This window comes from Anopheles aquasalis, chromosome 2 (genome assembly GCF_943734665.1).
Source record: "Anopheles aquasalis chromosome 2, idAnoAquaMG_Q_19, whole genome shotgun sequence".
NCBI classification, from domain to species: domain Eukaryota; kingdom Metazoa; phylum Arthropoda; class Insecta; order Diptera; family Culicidae; genus Anopheles; species Anopheles aquasalis.
In genome coordinates this window covers 19220001-19240000 of record NC_064877.1, presented here as the reverse complement: position 1 = coordinate 19240000, position 20000 = coordinate 19220001, and the positions used below count along the sequence as shown (strand labels likewise).

Below are 20000 nucleotides of genomic sequence, written 5' to 3'. Positions count from 1 at the left end.
AATTCGTCCCCAAAAAATGGTGAATTATGGACAAAGCGAACTACTTCAAATTCGGTTCCATAGTGACAAGCTTGTCGATCGGGAGATGGTCCCCAATTATTGCTACTCTACTCACTCCAATTTCCCGCCAGTAGGTAGAAGGTTGTGTTGAAACAAATTAAGCCACTTTGTCGGGAACGTGATTAAATTTTGTAAAACTCTTTCACTCACCAAGCACGATGACACGCAGTACAATACAGGGCCGTTCGCTTGTGTTCCCCGGGAAAAGGTCTTTAATTGGATAACCCATTCAGCCAGCATTATTGAAGGGCATTGGAGACCGTTTGTTGGAGGATAAGGAGGAGTGGCATAAAAAACTTTTTCTTCTACACCCGGGAACGTGACAGTTCGAGGCAATAGAGTTGGACCGATCTCTGAAGGTATTTCAAATATCTCATTCATAACTTTGGTGGGAGGAAAGCATATTGTGTCCCCGAGAGCCTGAGATTGTCATTTCGCTTGCCCGAAATGCCTGGGTTGAGTGGTCATTTGAGGCGAACCGTCTCGCGGCAGGCTTTCATTAGTGAACTTCGGCCAGAAGGGCTGATGGGTCTCCCTGGACAACACATTACACGTGGACGCGCAACAATTCAATCCCAATAAAGGATTAATTCCTACCTTGCAGTGTCGTTTCCAACAGTGACGCAGCTGTAGAGAGAGAGAGAAACAAAGAGCGACATGGCCGAGCATGTATAAGTGAAACAGTTACACACTTATTAACGCTTATCAAAAAAAGAAGGGGGGAAATAATAATTGGAAAAGTGTATCTGGAAGGTGTGTCGGGAAAAGTAGGGAATAATTTCTGTGACGTTCGAGTATATCAGGTGCCTATAATGATGATTCGAATTTTGCATAATGCCACCGTTGGGTCGCGTTGCCTAGTTCCACTAAGTCCGTCATCGAGACGTTTAACTAAGGAGACGAGACATTTTATGGGACTCTGGCATGCCAAGCACTAACCTTAAATGGTGGTTGTTGCAAAAATTACCGTGCTCTAATAAAAAAAACTATGCGCTCGTGAAGTTAAAAAAAACGCGGCCAACAGCACAATATTGATGTTCGCTTGGAACGCAAACACGCATACCGATAGGACATGGCCATTCACCGGGTTTGAATTGAAATGGGTGCATCGCACGAAACAGTAGAACGAACCCCTGCAGAAGACCAAAATGGTGAAGAAGAAGAGAAGGCAGAACACCAGGAACTGTTTGCCAACACTGCAGCCCAACACTTTTTTGGGATTTGATGCGATAAAAAGTGTGATACAAAAAGGGAGAGAGAGAGAGATAAGAATCTGGCAAAGGAGAAGGGAATCAGAGTGGAGTGTTAATGGTTCACCAAATTTCAAACAAGAAGATGATTCAAACCAGGGGTCACTGGCTAATGAGGTCCTCGCGAATGTTGACGCATCGAAAAGCGAATCCCTCGCATTAAATGCACCTTCCCCCTGGAAGACACCCCAGGAAAGAAGAGAGCAAGAGGAAGAGCGAAAAAATGAGATCGAAACAAATCAACGTGACATTTATGATGTGGATAATTGCTTCCCCCGGACGAGGAGTTCTCTGGAGCTCCAGACTCGCGCGGCGTCTACATCAAAGGATTCGATTTGGTTGCTTATTGAACACAAAACGGCCTAATCTCCACCACCACCACCCCTTCTACCACCACCTCGTTGCCACACGTGCGAAGAATGGAGCTGGAGAGAGAGAGCGAGAGCTCGAGAACACAATAAGCCGCCACCTCACGGAGGAGATCCACGCGAACCTCTGCTGCTGCTGCTGCTCGACTCGTGACCGGTCACTTCTCGAGGGTGTCGCACCCACCCACCCTCGGCCACCCCTGGCTTCCGGTTAAATGGGTGAAAATTAATGAAATCCCGCATGAGTGACAGCTGGCTGTCAGTCAGTTCCTGGTGCTGGTGTTGTGTGAGGGTTGCTCTGCCAGCTGTAATGAGCTGCGTGCACCCGAAGGGAAGGGGGAATGGAATCCGAGCTTCACAATCTTATCAGCATCAATCAGTGGTTTTCACGGCGAAACGAGAGGATTATTATCAAACGTATTCGAACTCAATCCTCTCACCGGGGTTGGCCTTCCACGCACACAATTACCTCATCAGTGGCTGCTATTCTCTGTGCTAGCAGTCTCTGTGTCGAGGGGATTATACAAAACACGAATCAATATGGATTCTGTTGCGCCGTTCGTGGGTGCTCAGCGTTGGCCCACACGTTGTTATGTCAATTATAGGCAAACCCTCGGTGCGCGATGAAACTTGTCACCCTCGTGATGCAAACTGATGCAATGCCCCGGGAAGAGTTGGGGGGTTTTTGCGCAAATAACAAAGCGTTTGAATAGCTTGAGAGCTGTCCTCGAGTAAATACAACATACAACTTCACTTGCCGTGTCCGACTTGCCTCCAGGACCATACACAAGCACATTAGGCAGGTTTCCCATTCTTTGTTGCAGTTCTAGTCCGAAACATATGCCCAGGACACGCTAGGTTGCTGTTGTTGAGAAGCTGGAGTTGCATTGACAGCAGGCACCAGTTTTGAGGTTTCTCTGTCGTCGTCGTCGCCGTATCCGCACAAAACGCTTGTCAGAGATCGACGTGCCAAGGAGTTGGTGACAGAGCAACAACTGTTGCGGTGTTTCCATGGGAACCTGGTGAGGTAGCTAGGCTACCTTAGATGCCGGAACCCGGATCAATTCGAGCGAGCGTTGTTTGTTCTGGACACAAAAGCAGCAGTAGATCGATTTCCAGGTTCGAGGTCTGTTCCTTTATTCCGGCGTTATTTGTTGGCACTCTAGCCGAGCATAATATATGGCCACGATAGGGATTCTGCATCGCTTTGTGCCGCTTTAATTGACTTTAGATTGGCTTGACGCCCTCTTCCGGATCGTCACTCCCTCTCTCTGCGTCTTCTGTCGTTTAACAGCCGCGAGGCTATAATTTAGGAGATGAACTGTCTCGCGATATTCCACAGGCTAAGCAAGGTATCACGTGACTCGCTATGGCCGAATGGACGTAACTCGGAAAGTGGTCCACACACCAGCGGCAACAGCAGCAGCGAGCAAAGGCGCAGAACATGATGGTGGTGTTCTGGTGATCGTGAGAAATGGCACTTGGCTTCTACTTGTGTTGCTTTCGTTTGCTACTCTTCCTCTCTTTCTCTCTCGCTTAATGAAATAATGATACCATCAGCATCAACCGGGCAGCCCCCAGGTCAGGTTTTTTTTGTTTTGGGTGCGGAAAGTCCTTCGCTTCGATGAGCCGGATGGTGACCGCGGTGGTGACGGAAGGAGTTTCGCTTCACTTGACCAAACTTCAAACGAATTCTGCATGTGTTTGCTCCCTCTGCCTCTCTCTCTTTCTCTTCTTCGCTAGATGTGTTCTGGCGATCGTTTTAGCGTTCTGGCGAGATGGCGTCAACGCCAGTCGCGGCGGCATTAAATGAATTCTCGACTCTCCACTCCACTCAACGTCAACGATCGCTCCACGAGCTCACTCCCGTGTCCAGGAACTGCTTTCTGGCTGTTCCAAGGGGGTAGCGGCCAACGATGACGGTGAATCTAATCATCACAAACCCCCGCGGCTGCCCCAGGGAACGCCGGACCGAACCCGCGATGATGTAATTAATTGCCGCCTCGAGATTAAATGTTGTGTTAAATATATGTTAATGTCATGTAGATTGGCAGCCGGAGGAGGTCGAAGACGAAGAGAACGCGGGTCGGAAACGGGAGAAGCCACCAAGCCAAGACTACTCGAGAGCCGTGGGAAGCAGCAGCGAGTGAGTGGAGACCAAATAAAAGGTAAATAAGTGACCGGATCGCATCGAATCCACGGGGATCGACCAGGGTTGGCTTCGCTAGGCCAAATATCGTTCTAGCAATTAGCTCACCACCACCACCATGATCATCAGGCCGTTGGGTGCTATACCGTCGGAGAGTTGGTGAAGGTTTGCTCGAGACAAATACAGTGGTTAGCAAAAAAGCCCCGAGATTGTCCATTTGCACAAAAAGAAGTAAACAACCAGTAATGGACCGAGGAAATGCAAATCAATAAGCAGTCACGCAGTGGTCCACGATAATCGTACGCTCAGTCGGAATCAGTCGAAGCGAAGCGTTTTAATTGCAACTTTATTGCATCAAGATGCAGCAGACCAGCAGGCCGAGACTGAAATGCAACCTACTTCGACTAATGGCCGGATGAGTTACACAAAAAATGATTTCTCTAGAGGGAAATCCAACCCAAAAGTATGCCGCTACGTGTACTCTATCTGCATCTGAGGGGCTAATATATTTGATTTTAGTTTATAACATTTTCCTCTTCATTTTTCCCTGATTGGTGAGCCTTTTAAGAATAATCTGTTCGATTTTGAGACAAATTGAAGCAAAACTGACAACCATGCTTACAATTTTTAAACATCCATCCAGCACAATGTTTTCAATAATAATTGACTCAAAGTAATTGTCAATAGCTCCATTTTTTAGCAAAATTGTTACAAGTTTTATGCTTTTTACATAAAAAATGTTCCAAAAACTTGGAAAATAGAGATTTCCAAAAGCTGTACCGGGGAAAGCTAGAGGAACTTATTATCTAACGAAAGAATATCAATTCCCATGTCTCAGATGATCCAGCATTGAATTATTACGCTCAACTCAAAATATGTTTTTAGCATAATTTCCCAAAAAAAGTGGTGTCATGATCATATTTTCTTTTTTTTTTTTTAATCACAACTTATACTATTCGTCTTTATATATTGTACTTTAGATTGTCATCCGCGAAAACCTTAAAAAACTTAACTGTTTTCATCAGAAAACAATCCCAAAGTGACTTTCCAGTGGCCCCAAACATATTTCCCTCCATCAATTCCTTAATATATTTTCAAATTCAAAAACCACTCTCATTGATCGAATTTATGACCATAATTCTGCCCCTAAACCAAGATAAGATAGCGCCTCCACCGCATGGTGCACGATCATCGCCAGCTGCGTCCCCGCTGCTGATTGGCCCACTGCAGGGAGGGGCGGAGCATAACGATGCTCCGCCATTGGTGCGATCACCATGTTTGTGTGTGTGCATGTTGGTGTGCGTGCTTGTGTGAGGATCGGGTATTGGCCACTTACCTGGATACTGCCACAGGGCTGGTGGTGCGGAATTGGTGCCGGTGAAAAACATATTTTGCCCGAGGCTCGGCGTGCCACAGCCTGCTGCTTCCGGAACCGGTTTCCGGAGACATCGTCGGTCGTCGGTCGTTGTTGTTGTTGCCATGCGTTCCGGCCACGGCATCATGATGAATTGTGTGGCCGTGCGATGCATATGAATGAGCGCGAGCATCATCAACAGGTTAGAGAGAAAGGGAAGGAATGAAAACACAATCGAATGAGCGATCGATTCCGATGATCGGATGATGATCGATGGGCAGCAGTGCGCACAGATGATGATGGATGGGAATACTACCCCGGCCTGGGGCCACTTACCCAAATCGGTGGATGAGGCGGCATTGAGCGCCGATCCGCCACCGGCCGCGGCCGCTGCAGCTGCGGCGGCAGCGGCGGCAGCCGCAAAACCGATACCGAAACGGTTCAGCTCTTTGGTTTGGTGCAGCTGGGGCGATGGAGTGGATGAGCTGCTCTCCTGAAGCCGTTGCCGGGCAACCGCAATGCCAACCGGGATGGCGCCACTGTTGGCCGTCGCTGCGCCCGAACCAAGGTGATCCATCGCCGTGGTCGTCGTGGTGGTGGCGCTCACGTTTCCGGGATGATTCGAACCACCGAGGGCCGAACCACCACCACCACCACCAACTCCGTTGTGACCACTGTGGCCTCCAACGGCAACGCTACTGATGATGCTGGCGCTGCTGTGGCTCAGTATGCTGCTACTGTTGCTGCTGATGCCGCTGGTTCGGCTACTACCAGCTGCGATCGAAGGGTTGCTTGTGGTGCTGCAGCCGCTGTTACTACTGTTGAGGCCCTTCGGTGAAGAGGCTTCGATTTTTATGATGGCATTAAGGGCGGTCGTGTTGGTCGCCTCAAAACTGTTGGATGTCGTCACTTCCGACACTTGGCACGGTTCACGTTTGATCTGGAAAGAGGTGGAAGAGCAGCCCACGGTCAGTGATCTTGTCCTCAAATAGTATAGAGCACTCTTCATCTATCTCTCGATGGATTAGAAACATTTTAGAAAAGGCAAGTGAACGATGAACCAAAGCACAAGAAGCCACAATGCAGCTCACTGAAAAGCGTCATCATTTTGTGCCATTTTGGGACACGGTAACGGTGCATGCGGGTCTCCGGGTTGTGGCTGACCAGCACTGACCATAAAATTCCTCCACACACAACAAAAAAAAAAACCCCCGCAAGCAATTCACACCGAAATGGTCTTCCTGGTAAGAAGGTCACATGAGTATGACTACGGAGGTGCCCTGGTGTAGTGGTTTGTACTCACCATCACCCACCACCCACCCGGTTTTTGATCTACTGTCAAGCGAAAGCTCATAAATAATTAATCAAAATCACCGTAAAAGACGTACTGGACCACGGGGCGCAGCTCTAGCATGGCTTAAGGGCGTCGCCCAAGACAAATACATTAAATGCGAGTAAAAAGTACATAAAAATGAACCGCTAGCAGGGGGGGGATGGATGCGGGGCGTCGCACCATCACTCGTGTGTCGCCAATGGTACCCTCCCTCGAGGAACACATAAATGTCCGAAACAATGGACCGTTCTTTCAAGGAAACCAAAGATAAAAAAAGAAAACATAAAAAAGGCAATGCAAGAAGTAAACGATTGCCGGATCGGAACACCGCAATGAACCAGGGGGACATTCCGCACATGACTGTGTCCGCATAATCCTAGGGTTTTCCGTTGCAAAGCGAATCTCGTTGCAAGAACCTTGTGCGCACGCAACGGTTAGAAGAGAAGCAACCCACAGCCTACTACAACAACCGCACACCGAGCCTGCTGCCATTTCGGGGGGGCCAAATGATTGATTTAATGGCTTGGAACGGTTGGATTTTGAAGGCGGCTCGCTGGGCATCGCGATGATGTGGCTGTGAAGGTAATTATGGAAGACGCGCGCCGAGCTCTCGCCGAGCGTCTTTTAGTGCCTCGCCTGATGAGCTGTTGATTATACGTTTATGATAATGTCACTTTCTGACTGTGTCTCGCAGTGTGTGTCGCATTTGTTGCCTTTTGTTTTGTGCGAATTTAATAACTCCAAAATTATTCCTTTGGAGCGGCGACGTAGACACACTCCAGTGCCTCACAAACGGCTCATTTCGCACAATTGCAGCCACAACAACGGTAGCTGTCACCATCCACGAGGTCCACAAGGTGCATCTGACTGCATCTGATAGCGGAATCTTGACAGCATTTCACCCCCCTTGCTGGCCACGGTGGTGAACTATCCCGGGAACGTAATTAAAAAATTAACGGCCACCACACGATGCCGTTTGTCGTCGCGGTGTGTTCCCCCGGAATACCTGACTGACCGAGTAACGGAGCTTTCGCCACCAAACGTCGTCGCCGTCCTCTTGATCGTCGTCGATTGTAGAATTAATTTCCCGGGTGGATTCATGGTCACCCCGTTCCCTTTCCTTTCCCCTCATTGTCATCGCTTGATTGTGGTATTTGCTGCTGCATTTTTAGCCATCTTCTCTGCACCACACCACACATCACGAGTGCTTCTTGTGGTGTGACACCAAATGCGACGCTGCTGTTGCTGCTGCTGCTGCTGCTGCATCTTCTCCAGTTTCAGTGCAAACAATGACATGCATGCTTCGCCCCTTTGGGACTTTTCTTTTCGTTGTTTCTTCCTTTGCGCTCTTGGCACGTTCACGCGAATTGCCCGCCGACTGTCCGCTTGTCGCGGTAATGTTGCTGCAATAATGTGAATTTATAATTGCAACCACCACCAGCAGCAGCAGCAGCAACGACCTGGAGCTGGAAAATGGGAGGCCAAGCAGCAGTAGAAGAACAGCATTCGGCAATCAATGGCCATGGTGCAGGTTGGTTACCAAAAGTGGCAAAAAACAAAAATGGCCAACAACAAACAGCAATTGATGTTGCAGTTGCTGCTGGTTGCTGCACGCTAAGAATGGAAATGGTCAACCTTCAAAGGTGGGGCGGGAGCATGCGAATACCTACATGGCCGATAATTCATGGCCCTTTCATTTTCTGTTCTTTTTTCTACCTTTTTTTCAATAAATAATCGCTGTAGAGACGGGGGGCAGAGTGAGAGAGGAACAAATGGCGAGGAATCTGCAGCATTAATTACATCCATCATGTGGCATTCCCCCGTAATGGGACAGTACTCGGAACGAATTTGCATTGGCTTTAAGTAAGCAGAAGAAGCTCGTGTTGTGGTTAGGAGGATACGAAGGTGTTCCCTTTAAAAAAGGATCTCAAATTGCAGACCCAAATGTCGGGCGCATTCCCTGCCACGAGGTGTGTTATGCGAAACAGTTGTTGTCACTTTGCAATTGTCGCAATCCGGTGGAATACATCGAAGAAAAAAAAAACGTAAAGAACGAAAAAATCCCAAAAATAAAGCCTCATGAAGCACAACTTAAACACAACATATTGACCACATGGGGGTGTGTGGCTGTGGACGAAGCGAAAGCCAGTTAGGTCAAAGAGAGGAGGATGCAAACAAACAAGCTGCAAGGACTGCGCGCTTCTCGACAACAGATCTTTGCGGACCTTTGCTTGATATCTGAACATCGCGGAACAACACTCGCCAGCACCCATGGAAACAACTTACGTGAGCAACGGTCCCGGTGTCCGTGTCACGATGATGCTGATGATGCTGATGATGAACAGCAGAAGCAACAGCAGCAGAAGTCGTGGCGAAGGTGGCACTCGACTCGAATCGCACCGAGCGTCGCTTCTTCGGAAGTCGCTCGGAAGCTGCAACTCCTGCTTCTATCTTCTCTTGTCCTTCAGGAACGCTGGAAGAGCTCTTCAAGGGTTGGTGCGAGGTTGGTGCACTGTCACCGTGGATGCTGTTGCTGGCACTGCTGCCGCACGACTCGTGTGCCACGTGTGCAGAATGAAGGGCGGCCCAGCGACGCCGAGGTCTATGATTGACAGCTTCGCTAGTTGGCGTGGTCGTGACCGTTGGGACAGCCGCTTGACTGGTGACGCTGCCTGCAAATGCAACTGCAACCGGTGCAGTTGCAGGTTGTGCCCGATGACACCTTGACTGTTCCTCGGCAGCTCGAAAGTCCGGTGCAGTGGCCGCTTCGAGCTGCTTCGGTGCATCCACCGCCGCCGGTTGCTGCCTCGGTGCGGCACTCGTCTGATGATGGCGCACTTGGCCAACAGCACCGTAACTGGAGGTCTGCTGCTGCGGCTGCTGCGGCTGCTGCGGCTGCGGATCCTCGCAGAACGCTCCTGCTTCTAGCAGAACGGCATGAAGCTTACGCTTCAGCGCGCCATAGGACGAACTCGTGAATGGTTTACGGTCGCCTGAATCGTCGTGATTGAATCGATTTCGTGCGACTGATTTATCGTGCAGCAAGAGGCCGCCCTTAATGTCTTCGATGTCCTCGGCGGACGTGCGGCTTCGGTGCAGAGCAGCCGCTAGTGCTGCGACCTCGTAGCGGCTCTTGTAGTCCGCGCTCGGATGGGAGTCACGGTACTGGCTGGTACTAGCGCTTGTGGGAGAATTGCTCGTGAAGCTGCTAACGTCGGGTGTCACCCTCGACGTCGTTGTCGTCGTCGCTGCTGTCGTCGGCGTCGTTGACACTAATGTGTTCGACGGGACCTGAGACGGAAGGAAGCACAAGCAGGCAAACGAATGACAACGATCCTCGTCTCTGCGCGTGTGTTTGTACGTATCTCTCCTTGCCTGGCGTCTCATAAAACACTACGGAAAACCCACACGCATCATACAAACAGGCACAGGCACAGAGCGAAACATAAATGGAGAGCAAACGCAAAACACAGCAACAACAACAGCTCACGAGAGGAGCACTCGAGAAGAGAACGCTCACAACATAGAAGGTAGAGAAGGCAATAAGAACAGCGAACGAAATCGGACTAAAAGCGAAACGCAAAACTGCTTTTATACGAGATGCGAGAGATGGAGTAGAGATGGATAGAGAGGTGTGGGTATGATATGCGAACGAACTACGGAACGAATGGCAAAATGGGATGCAGCATAGCATAACGAGCGCGCCGTGTCTTCTCTTCTGTCCTGTTGTGATACCGTAGTTCGCCTCAGGCTACAATCCACTGCCAAACATGAACCAAATCGAGCTGGAGCGTCTCTTCTCATTAAGCGTTCTATAGTAAGTGAACTGATTGGCGAACCGTAAATGCATCTAAGCTACATAGAGAAAGAAGAGCATGCAGCTGAACTGATTTCCGGCTGCTTCCGCCCAAAGCCATTCCAAGCAATTGCTGCTGCTGCTGCTACTTCCCAATTTCTCTTTACAAGCCAATAATTTCCATGTTTTCCGAGCAGCATTTTGAAGTTTATCGAATTTCCACAAATTGAACCCCAAATTGTGCGAGCCTTTAGCGAATGGCTTTACGCGGACACTCGCCCGGGAAATGGTTGTGAACGAACGAATTGAAACCAAAGTGTTTAAGTGTCGAGGGTATAGAAATGATCAAACGGCACACAAACCACCGGGCGGTCTTGGTCAGCGGTGTTATAGGATGAGAAGAAGCGCTCAAAACGAGAACGAAAACCTGCAAAGGGTGGCGGCTGGAGTACTTACTTGTATCTGCAGTGGTTCTATGGTGCCATGCTCCCACCGTCCGATGCAGGTTTCGGTTTTCTTCGCGACCGCAGTGGTGCCATTGATGAAGTCGGTCTGTGATTGCACGAAAATGCTACTATTGGCCTGTGGGAGCGATATGAGGGAAAGAAAAAAGGGAAATAAGTGTTAAGTTAATGCTTCGAGAAAGTTAAAGTCACTTCGCGGGAGACGTATTCATAATTATGCGATGTGTATTTGTTCCCACTTGAGATAGGCCGGGAAATGAAAAGAAGACAAAAATAAATTCCGGCGTAAATGGACCATCAATTCCTTAAAAAGGCTCTTTAAACAGTACCACGTCGCATGCATCGATGAGCATCAAAGCATCCTGTGCCTAATTGGCGTTTGTTCTTCTGTTTTCGATCGTCAATAAACGCATCTTAGTAGCTCTGGTAGTCGAAAGGATACATTGTGAGTTATTCCTAAACCAATTTACTAATTTATTGTGAAAGTGTAATTCCGTTAGAAATATTTAAGAGTTATTGCAAAGATTTTTTTCGATTTGGTTCCATATTTGATTCTAATTTTTTGCACATGGGACTGTGGTGCGTTCTGGGGCATTCCAGCAGCGTTGCTTAACGCTCTAGGCACAAAACTCCGGATGGCAACAAACAACACAGTACAACACAAGAGAACAGCGTTCTGTGAGGATGAGGATCCGCACAACAAGTCAAATAGTCCGTAGCAAACATGGCAGTCGTGAAGCGTTGTTTCCACAGCTCATCAATAATCTTGACGACGTTGGCTTACGCGTTTGGGGGTACTACCACCAGCGTCCATCAGCTCGCGCGGGGAAGCATCCTAACGCACCATGACGTCCATACACAGAGAACAGAGCGAGCGGAAGCAAACGATGGGAAGCGTGCGATGTATGCGTCGTTCCACTTCGACACCACGTCGAGAGGCTGTCCAAACGTGATCGAAAACCAAGCCATATCTCCACTAGCGAAGCCGAGATGCCTACCCGAAACTACCGCGAGTCGCGTGCTTTGATTAATGACACTTTTCCTTTTCAAACTCCCGGCCGATCCGGCTTGGTCCGTGGCCCAGCGTGAGTGACAAGCGCACACGGCCGTGGCCCACTGTGAGTACTACGAGCAGGAACGAGCAACAGCAGAGGAAAGAAAACAAAAAAACTCCTCCGAAATCGACCATCGAGAGGGGGGACACCCCATAATCGATCTTTTTCCCCGGGAGCCGGCTGCGGAGTTGACCGGGAAGCTCCGGAACGCATGATCCTCACGTACCACACTCCCGGCATCTGATTGACGTGCCGTGCCGGGTCGCGGAGGCCGACGAATGCAACGGCATTTTCCATGGACGCGGCCTGGGCCTAATGTTTACCGGAAAAAGTTGGCCGCTGGTCGCGTGAAAACCCAGATTAACGTGGAAGCTTCACCAGCGGATGGATGGACGAATGGATACTTACTTGGCTGAAGGAGAGTGCCGTTCCGGTGCTGCTGTGGAAGTTCTTGGCGACCAGTTCCAGTGGCGAACAGGGGAGAAACGGGGAGGCTGCCGGTGGAGTATTATAGCCGCCGGTCGCAAACAGCGATTCGGTCACTGCGGAAGAGATGGAAAGATGGTTTGTGTTGTGATTAGACGCTGACGGTACTTTGAGATACACAGGACTGTGCGTAAAATGATAATATTTAATCAAAAAAGTTTTTCTTTAGGTTCAGGTGGTGGCAATTTCGGTTGTAAGCTGATTTATTAGCGAGTTTGTAGCAGCGTGACACAGCTGAAGCTAGGACGGAAGTCTATTACTTCGTTTCCCTGCCTCAAGATTACCCTAAATAACCATTTTAGTCGAGTAAATTCCCAGTTTAATGTCGTCGTCATTGGCAACGATGCCAGCACCAAGGTCCAAGGTGAAGGGACCACCAAGCAGGAGGAAGGAGGCAGCAGCAAAACCCCTGTTTGGGCTCACGGCAGGGGAAGTGGATTGTCATAGAGAAGTGCAGTGCCCCGTGAGGGCATAAAACCGAAAAATTTGAAAATCCCATAAACAATGGGCCCCGCATAATGTTGGCCGCATAAGAAGCCAATAATATCTGCATCCTGAAGATGAAAAAAAAGGTGCAGAAGATGGCGTACAAGAAGCAAAAAAAAAAAGGAAGAACGAAAGAGCGAGCGAGAGCGAGGACAATCCGGAAAGGGTCTCGGCCTCTTTTTTGAATGTGGTTTTATTTTGCCAAAGTAGAGTGCCAACAACAGTGGCCAGAGTTCCAGTGCACAGCTATAACGAAGCCCTCGTCGTCGTCGTCGTCGTCGTCGCTGGTAGTCATTGAATGCGATCCGGAACCAGGGTAGGGGCCCGGGGGCAGCAAGCAAAGGGCCAGATCGGTGAATGCATGTCACGGACTACGGCATGCCGATGCTAATGTGCTCACGGTACGGTTCTGTGGGGCTGGAGTGAAGGTGGATTCGCATGAATGAAGCACGGAGCACGGAAAGGAAATACTTGAAGTCGCGCCGAGTTAAAGAGCTCTTCGACGTTTGTTACGGGGTTCGGGGCGATGGCGAATTCCTACCACCACACACGCCAGGGCCAACAACTCCGGTTAAGCCCGCTGCAGGAAACTTGAGCCAAATGATCCGGACGAGATGGAGATAAGACTGACCTGAGGGGCCCGAGAACCACCCACCCCCTGGTAGGGTACTCAACCGAAAACCGGGCCGCTTATAAGAGAACCCGGGGGCTCGAGTACGGTTGGGAAGTGAATCGAAGCGGTAAAGGATAGCTTTAAGCCCGCTTATGGCCTGGACCAGTTTCCAGTAAACCGAATTCGTTAATGAAAAGGAACTCTCACCCTGTGCGCGATAAGAGCGAAAACATGACCGATTGTGGTGCCGATCGTTTCGGAACTGGAATCCTTCCTGTGTGACCATATCACAATACTAAGGGGCCAGCATGGTTTGTCATGGTGGCTCATGGGCAAGTATAAAACCATGAAATATGTCCAACACATCCATTAGAGCGATGTTAAGCCTCCAGCCACCGGGCTCCGGGAGCCAATTTTGGAGGCTGCATCTCGCAGTGTGAAGTGTGAGGTTCGGCAAATAAGCTGCCTAGAACTGTTGGTTTCTGGTTTGATTGGAGGCACAAACTGGAGGAAAGAGAACAAGTACTGGTAGTGCACCTGCATCTACAATTCCCGCGATCGTGCATGCTGCTGTACTGGTGTAATTTATAACTTGAGCTCTAACTAACTAATACCGAAACAACTGGAGAGCTGCAGCAGGATCGATGGCAAAAAACTGGCCCTAGTGCTGCTCTGGCACAAAGAATTGAACAACATGCTGTAAGTAGGTACCTCCTCTCGGGGCATTCGAGTCATGTAGAAGTTCGGATCGGTTTGGAACGTGAGATTTACGACAGAAGAGGTACTGCTGCGCCCGCGTGTGACCATAGTTCCCACAAAAGAAACGTTACATGTAGCTGTGGTGGAAGCGGAAAACTGCGCTGCAACAATACCAGCGGCTCAGTAAACAACCCACAAGACCGCATCACATGCCGTGTGTTGTGTTTTTGGACGAAATTTTCGATTAGACATTTGGCACCGAAAAGCATTAATTTTCGCACATAACCCCCCAGGGGGCGGTGGTGGAAGTTTAGCAAGGCATCGCCATCGGTGCCATGTTGCGTGGCTCCCACCGAACACTGGTTATTACAGCAACAGTAGAACTAGTGGCGTGAAAAGGTACGCAGTGTGCTGGAGCGCCAGGGTAGGAAGCGAGTTTTGACCAAAGTAAACCAATAAATCCCGCATTGCATTTGACAGGGGAGATCAGATCAGGAAGCGGGAGGGAGGAGGAGTATCAGCCAGTTGAACCGGAACTGCGACTTGTGTGTTTGGAGTGTTGCGTTTAGTTTGCGAAAGAACCGCCCCGAGGGTCAAGACTGCTTCTCGGTTGCCAAGGTGGCCGCCTACTTTGCTCTCTGGTTTGCCGCTACAGCTGCTGCTGGCTGACTGTTGATTATTACTTTTGCGTCACAGCAACCCGTGTGGTGGGCATGGAATTCGATTTAAATTAAAACGTCACGAGCCCTTCTCGAGCGATCGTATCGTCTGTACCGAAGGCCAAAGGCTCTTCCAGTTCGTGTTCCAAGCCGTGGCGAAGCCTGAACGACCGACGACATCGTTCGTCATCCAATAATAATGAAAAGCTGATTGCGCGAGCTCAGGTTTCACGTGAAAACTTCGCTTCAATGCACTCGGCGGTCTAAGGTCTGCCGTCTTCTGCAAGCCGCCAGGTCTCGCTAAGCAGGATCAGCAGCAGCAACAGCAGCAGCGGCGAACAGGCGGCTCTCTAAGCAGATTGTGCAGTTGCATAACCCGCCGGATGAGCATCACTTTCCGCGCCCCACACGCAGCCCCTTTGAGTCAATGACCGCACCCGTGGTGTCGGTGGACCCTCGTGGGGATCTTATTTCTCGAAAGAGCCCTCTCCCCTTTAGCGGAGGAGCTAACAAAGTTGACGTGCGTCCTCATTGTGGCAACATGTCGTTACATGTCGTTGGCCAAGTGGCCGGACAAGCAGAAAAAACCTCACCACCGGTCCGGGCTATCGGACCTGAGACTTGGCTTCGAACAGTATTAAACCGTCTTCTGGGCTATTCGAACATTGGCTTAGAGAAATGACAAGGGAGTGCTGTGTCTTCGACAAAATGGCCATTTCCGAAGTGATTCCTGTAGTGTCCATTTCAATGTTCCTCTCCTGGCCTCTGCCTGACAACGCCAAGGCTTACTACAACGCAAACGAGGACGTCTAATGCCCCTTCGTGTGTCATAAGAAGTCTTCAGTGCTCCAGTAATATGATAAAACTGGACATGAAAAGGATTCAACGCAGAAACGATGTGACAGCCAGCAGAGCATCGAGCGGGGAGGATGGAGAGCGTTGGACAACACGTTCCCCATGTCGTCACCGGGCAGTACGGCGAGATGAGCGCCTTGAGTGTCATCTTTTCTCATCTGCAAAACTGGCGGATAATAAAATTGAAATAGATACCGCCTTGGAAGATAGTATCGCAGCACCAGAAGAGGCCAGTAAAAGATGACCAGCAGGCTGACGATGACGGCCGACGGTCAGTCCTCGCTAACGACCAGAGGAAGCACTCCCTTTCCGTTCTTCAACGATTCATCAACATCAGCTAAGGTCGCCTTTACAGTTTTACGACAACGACGACAACCGAGGAACTTCTTAGAAATGCGTCTTCCGTGCCTAGTGTCTGCCTTCATTTATTTCTCGGCCAAGTTTTGTGTTTATCCTGGTTTCCTGGCATCCCTTCCGTGTCCGTGTTGCCTCTGTTGGGGACACATGGCACAGGGTTATCACCGTGTGCTGACCAGTTGAACGGACGAGAACAATAAAATCGGTCCGGACTCTGGTGGGCTTGTTATGCTGGGGGTGAATGGACATCGCTCGGTGCATCTTCTTCCACCAAAAAACACATTCCTCAAAAGTCTGTCTGGATGGGGAAGATGTTTGGATACCCAGCATATCCATCGAGTATACCGGGAACGATGTAATCTGGCAGCATCCTTGGGCATAGTTGGATGCTATTCAATCGATTCCTGATGAGTGAATACCGGAAAAGGGTTCCAAGAAGCATTGTTTATTTTCTTAAATGTCTGGGATGACAGAGCCATCGTCTTACAGGAAGTTCCAGGGAAGCCTAACGGTCTTGATAACGGGTACACGGCCTCGGGGATGGGAACACACTCGAGACTCGTAGTCGTCGTCGTCGTCGTCGAGAGAGAAAGTTTAGGCCCTCAGCTTGCCCCATCTTGTGTGCAGATAATTATTTTAAGCTTCATGTAAATATCAAGATTTTGTGCCGCATCGAAACACATTCAAGAGTTCCTAGAGACCGAGCGGTCCTCTGCAGATCGTCGACAGCTTGCAACCTCTCTGCTCGTCGATGCAGAAAGATAGTTTTGTAGGATTTTCGATATAACTACCTTCACCTTTCCATTCTACCCTCTAGATTATCCCTGGAAGGTTGAATGACTCTGGATTCTTGAGCCAACAAGATTAAGAAAAACATGCTGGCTGTTTGCAAAACATCCCAACACTTGTACCCAGAATGCATCTGGCGAACGCCACGGGGAAGCTGACAATGGAAGCCAATATAAGCACATAATGGATCACTCTTAGAGCGATTGATGCCTCATCCATCCTCGTCTTGAGAGTGCATCGTGCTCCTCTCCATCTCATTAAACCCTCGTAAGGGCGCCATCGGCTTAGCCTTGAATAATTCGGTTTAGGGAACGCCAGCCGTTTACCAGGCACGAGGAATACGCCAAGGAAGGAAGGAAAAAACACTCTCACCGAAGCGTAAAACTGGAGAAAGGAAAAAGGACGACGAACGAAGACTCGAAGATCAAAGGACACATGCCACCGTGAAGGCACTGGTGAGCGGGAAATTGAAAAAAAAACCCACCGAGATCATCGAAAACAAAATGAAGTTAAAGAAAGCAACAACTGGGCTCGACAAACAAAAAAAAAACACACTCGAAAAAGGAGAGAAGGAACGGGAACGGGGCTTTTTTCAGATTGGAAGGCCTCCGATAAGGGGATAAAAGATTGCCCCTCACGGAAGATGGATGTCGAACGCGGATAGATGCCCACCCTTTTCGGGCTACGCTCTTCCTTGCCAGCCTTAATGCCAGCCAGCGAACCGGGAGGACCGGGAATCGCTGCAGGACGAAACGGTATTAAAAACTTTGGGCCACGTATTGCCATTTATCGATGAAAGAACCTTTCATCCATCACGCGGTGGTGCACGCGATTTCGCGCCCACGCGCCATCATCCCATCGACGTAAATTAAGGATTCGTCGTCCTCGTCGTGCTGCCTTTTGCTCCGTAGAAAAGTTTGTTTTCGGCCGAGACCATAAATTACCATTCGGCTTCGTTTTCGGTTCGGACGCTGAGCACTAAACCTTCCCCACCACCCAAAAACTACTACCAGCTGCCAGCGTGGTGAACGAAAGAAAGGAAGAAATATTGCCATTTTCCTCAGAACACGCTAGAACCTAGGGGAACAACCGGGGGTTTTGTAATCAAGCTCTCCTGGTCCTGGATGTCATCGAATCATCGGCTACGGAGAGAGTGGAGCGAAAGAAGAAGGAAATTGATCGAGTTAGGTAGGGCTCACGGTGTAAAGACGGCGGCCGGCTACTAGGCCAGAGGTTTACTGCTCGCTAAAAGTCTACCGGTTCCGCTAATGGCTTTCGTAATTACCGTACAACTCAATTTCATCGGGAAATTTATCGGCAAACTGGTGCATTGGGCCCTCAATGCACCCGATTGTGGATCCAGACCACGCGATTCGATATCGCATGATGGGCAAAAACCCTGTCCAAAGTCGAGCCCTCCTTTCGTGTTTCGCGTGCAGGCATAATTAAGGAGTCTGCTACTGCTGCTGCTGCCCTGGATCATGATCAGCCAGTAAACGCGATCGCACGGCTCGTGTAGGTTATCGCCCAGCGATGCTCTCGGTGTGAAATATGATTACAAAGATTGCAATGGACGCGTGAACCAGACGGAACCGTGTTGTTTGCAGTGGCCAGGAACCCGCCATACATCATCGTTCGGTGTGGAGATTGTGCTTCGTATGATGGCGGATATCTTTGAAAAGTTATGTTGCTTGCTATCTTGAAGGGAATGCATTAATTAATTAGCCACCAAACCATTGATGCCAAGCTGTCATAAAGACGACAATCGCTTATGCTCTTCGCCATAATAGCTTTGGCGTATTAACGTCTCCTAACATTAATAACCAGCCAGCTCTTCTCTTGAGTGGCCACGACTCATGCTGCGAGTGAGATAAAAGCTCACTGTTTGGCCCCACTCCGAGGTCCATTCTAATCAAATCTAAGTAACATCCCCGATTGAGCCTTGAGTATGATGTCCGTGGAAGAGAGGCGTAATCCGTTTGTGGCCATCACCAAAACAATGTGTGTGTCGATGTGTTTAGAGCGTCAAAGGCATGGTTTGGTCTGGCCCGCAGGCCTGGCCTCGGCTGGTATGAATAATTCCACAGGAAGTCTTTCATTCTTCGTCGCTTGTCGGCTTATCGGTTGATTTATTAATCGTAAAATGGGAACTTCACTCATAAAAACGTTAGCTCCAAACAACACGCGCACAGCATGGCACGGCACTGCATGTCAATTAGACACCACGACAGAAAGAGAGAGAAAGGGAGAGCCAGCGCCATGGGGTCTGGGGGTCCGTGGAGGATTTTGTGTGTTTTTTTTTCGACTTCCTTCTCCTTCAGCCATAAACACCAGGTCACACCGCGCACGTGAAGATGCGCGATTCGGTTTGTGAGCGATTGTTGTTGATTTTCTCCCGAACAACCGTGGCCACCATCGTCAACGGGTGGCCCCACACTCTTTGAGGTCAGATACTCTCTACACCCCGCACGAGGGTGGTAGGAAGAACATTGAACTGGTACATTCTCCGTAATAGATATAAACTTTTATGAGCACTGGTGTGTCTGCGTGTTCTGTAGTTTTGATGGTGATGTGTTGTAGAGAAGCCGAGAAGATGCTACGTAAACAACGTCTTACCTTTCTGGTCAATAGAAGAGAAAGAAACGAAAAGAATCTCGAGAGAGAGGGATTAGAGAGTTTCACAAAAGTCCCAAAAACCAATTTTGCAATACCTTGTGCTGCTTCATACTGTGCCACAATGTGCCTGAGAACTCCCAAATGAAAAGGCCAAAAAACCGTTGTTGTGATGCCAAATCAAATCGTATTAATCTCCAGCCAAACTCAAGAGCCCAAGCACCCAAACAATCTCTACCGAAGCGAAGCAAATGGAAACGTCAAACAGGAAATTAGCTCTGCCCTGCTGCTGCCTGCAACATGCAAAACGATGATGGGGATCTCGTTGCTGAAAAATGTGCACAATTTGGACAGGACAATGTTTTCCATCACGAGGGCCCATCTTCTTGTTGCCTTGTTTGTTCGGCTGCTGCAGATGAAGATGAAGAAGAATTAGAAGGAGCCATAGTATTGACGATTGCGTTGACTAATAGCTAGCGTATAATGGTTCTAATGTTCTGCAGCTTAAACGTTTCAGATTAGTGTCAGGCATAACAGCAGCGACAGGAGCGCCGCGAGCGACTCGAGATCTAACACAGCCATCAATAGCGTCCGTTGCGTCAACCGTCAGCCCA

At 49.3% G+C, this 20000-nt stretch overlaps 1 protein-coding gene across 8 annotated transcripts in view; it reads right to left on the bottom strand.

Moving 5' to 3' along the window:
* Positions 1 to 20000, bottom strand: part of LOC126573957 (mucin-19) — a 265757-nt gene that overhangs the window by 15798 nt on the left and 229959 nt on the right. For 4 of the 8 annotated variants that reach the window (XM_050233797.1, XM_050233830.1, XM_050233839.1 and 1 more), the window contains 6 exons: positions 12238 to 12371; positions 10767 to 10892; positions 8801 to 9805; positions 5518 to 6121; positions 5164 to 5247; positions 658 to 687 (listed from right to left, as the gene is read on the bottom strand). In XM_050233797.1, the coding sequence (XP_050089754.1) occupies positions 658 to 687; positions 5164 to 5247; positions 5518 to 6121; positions 8801 to 9805; positions 10767 to 10892; positions 12238 to 12371 (1983 nt within the window). The remainder of the gene's footprint in view (positions 1 to 657; positions 688 to 5163; positions 5248 to 5517; positions 6122 to 8800; positions 9806 to 10766; positions 10893 to 12237; positions 12372 to 20000) is intronic. The other 4 variants (XM_050233805.1, XM_050233813.1, XM_050233822.1 and 1 more) reach the window with 4 other exon arrangements.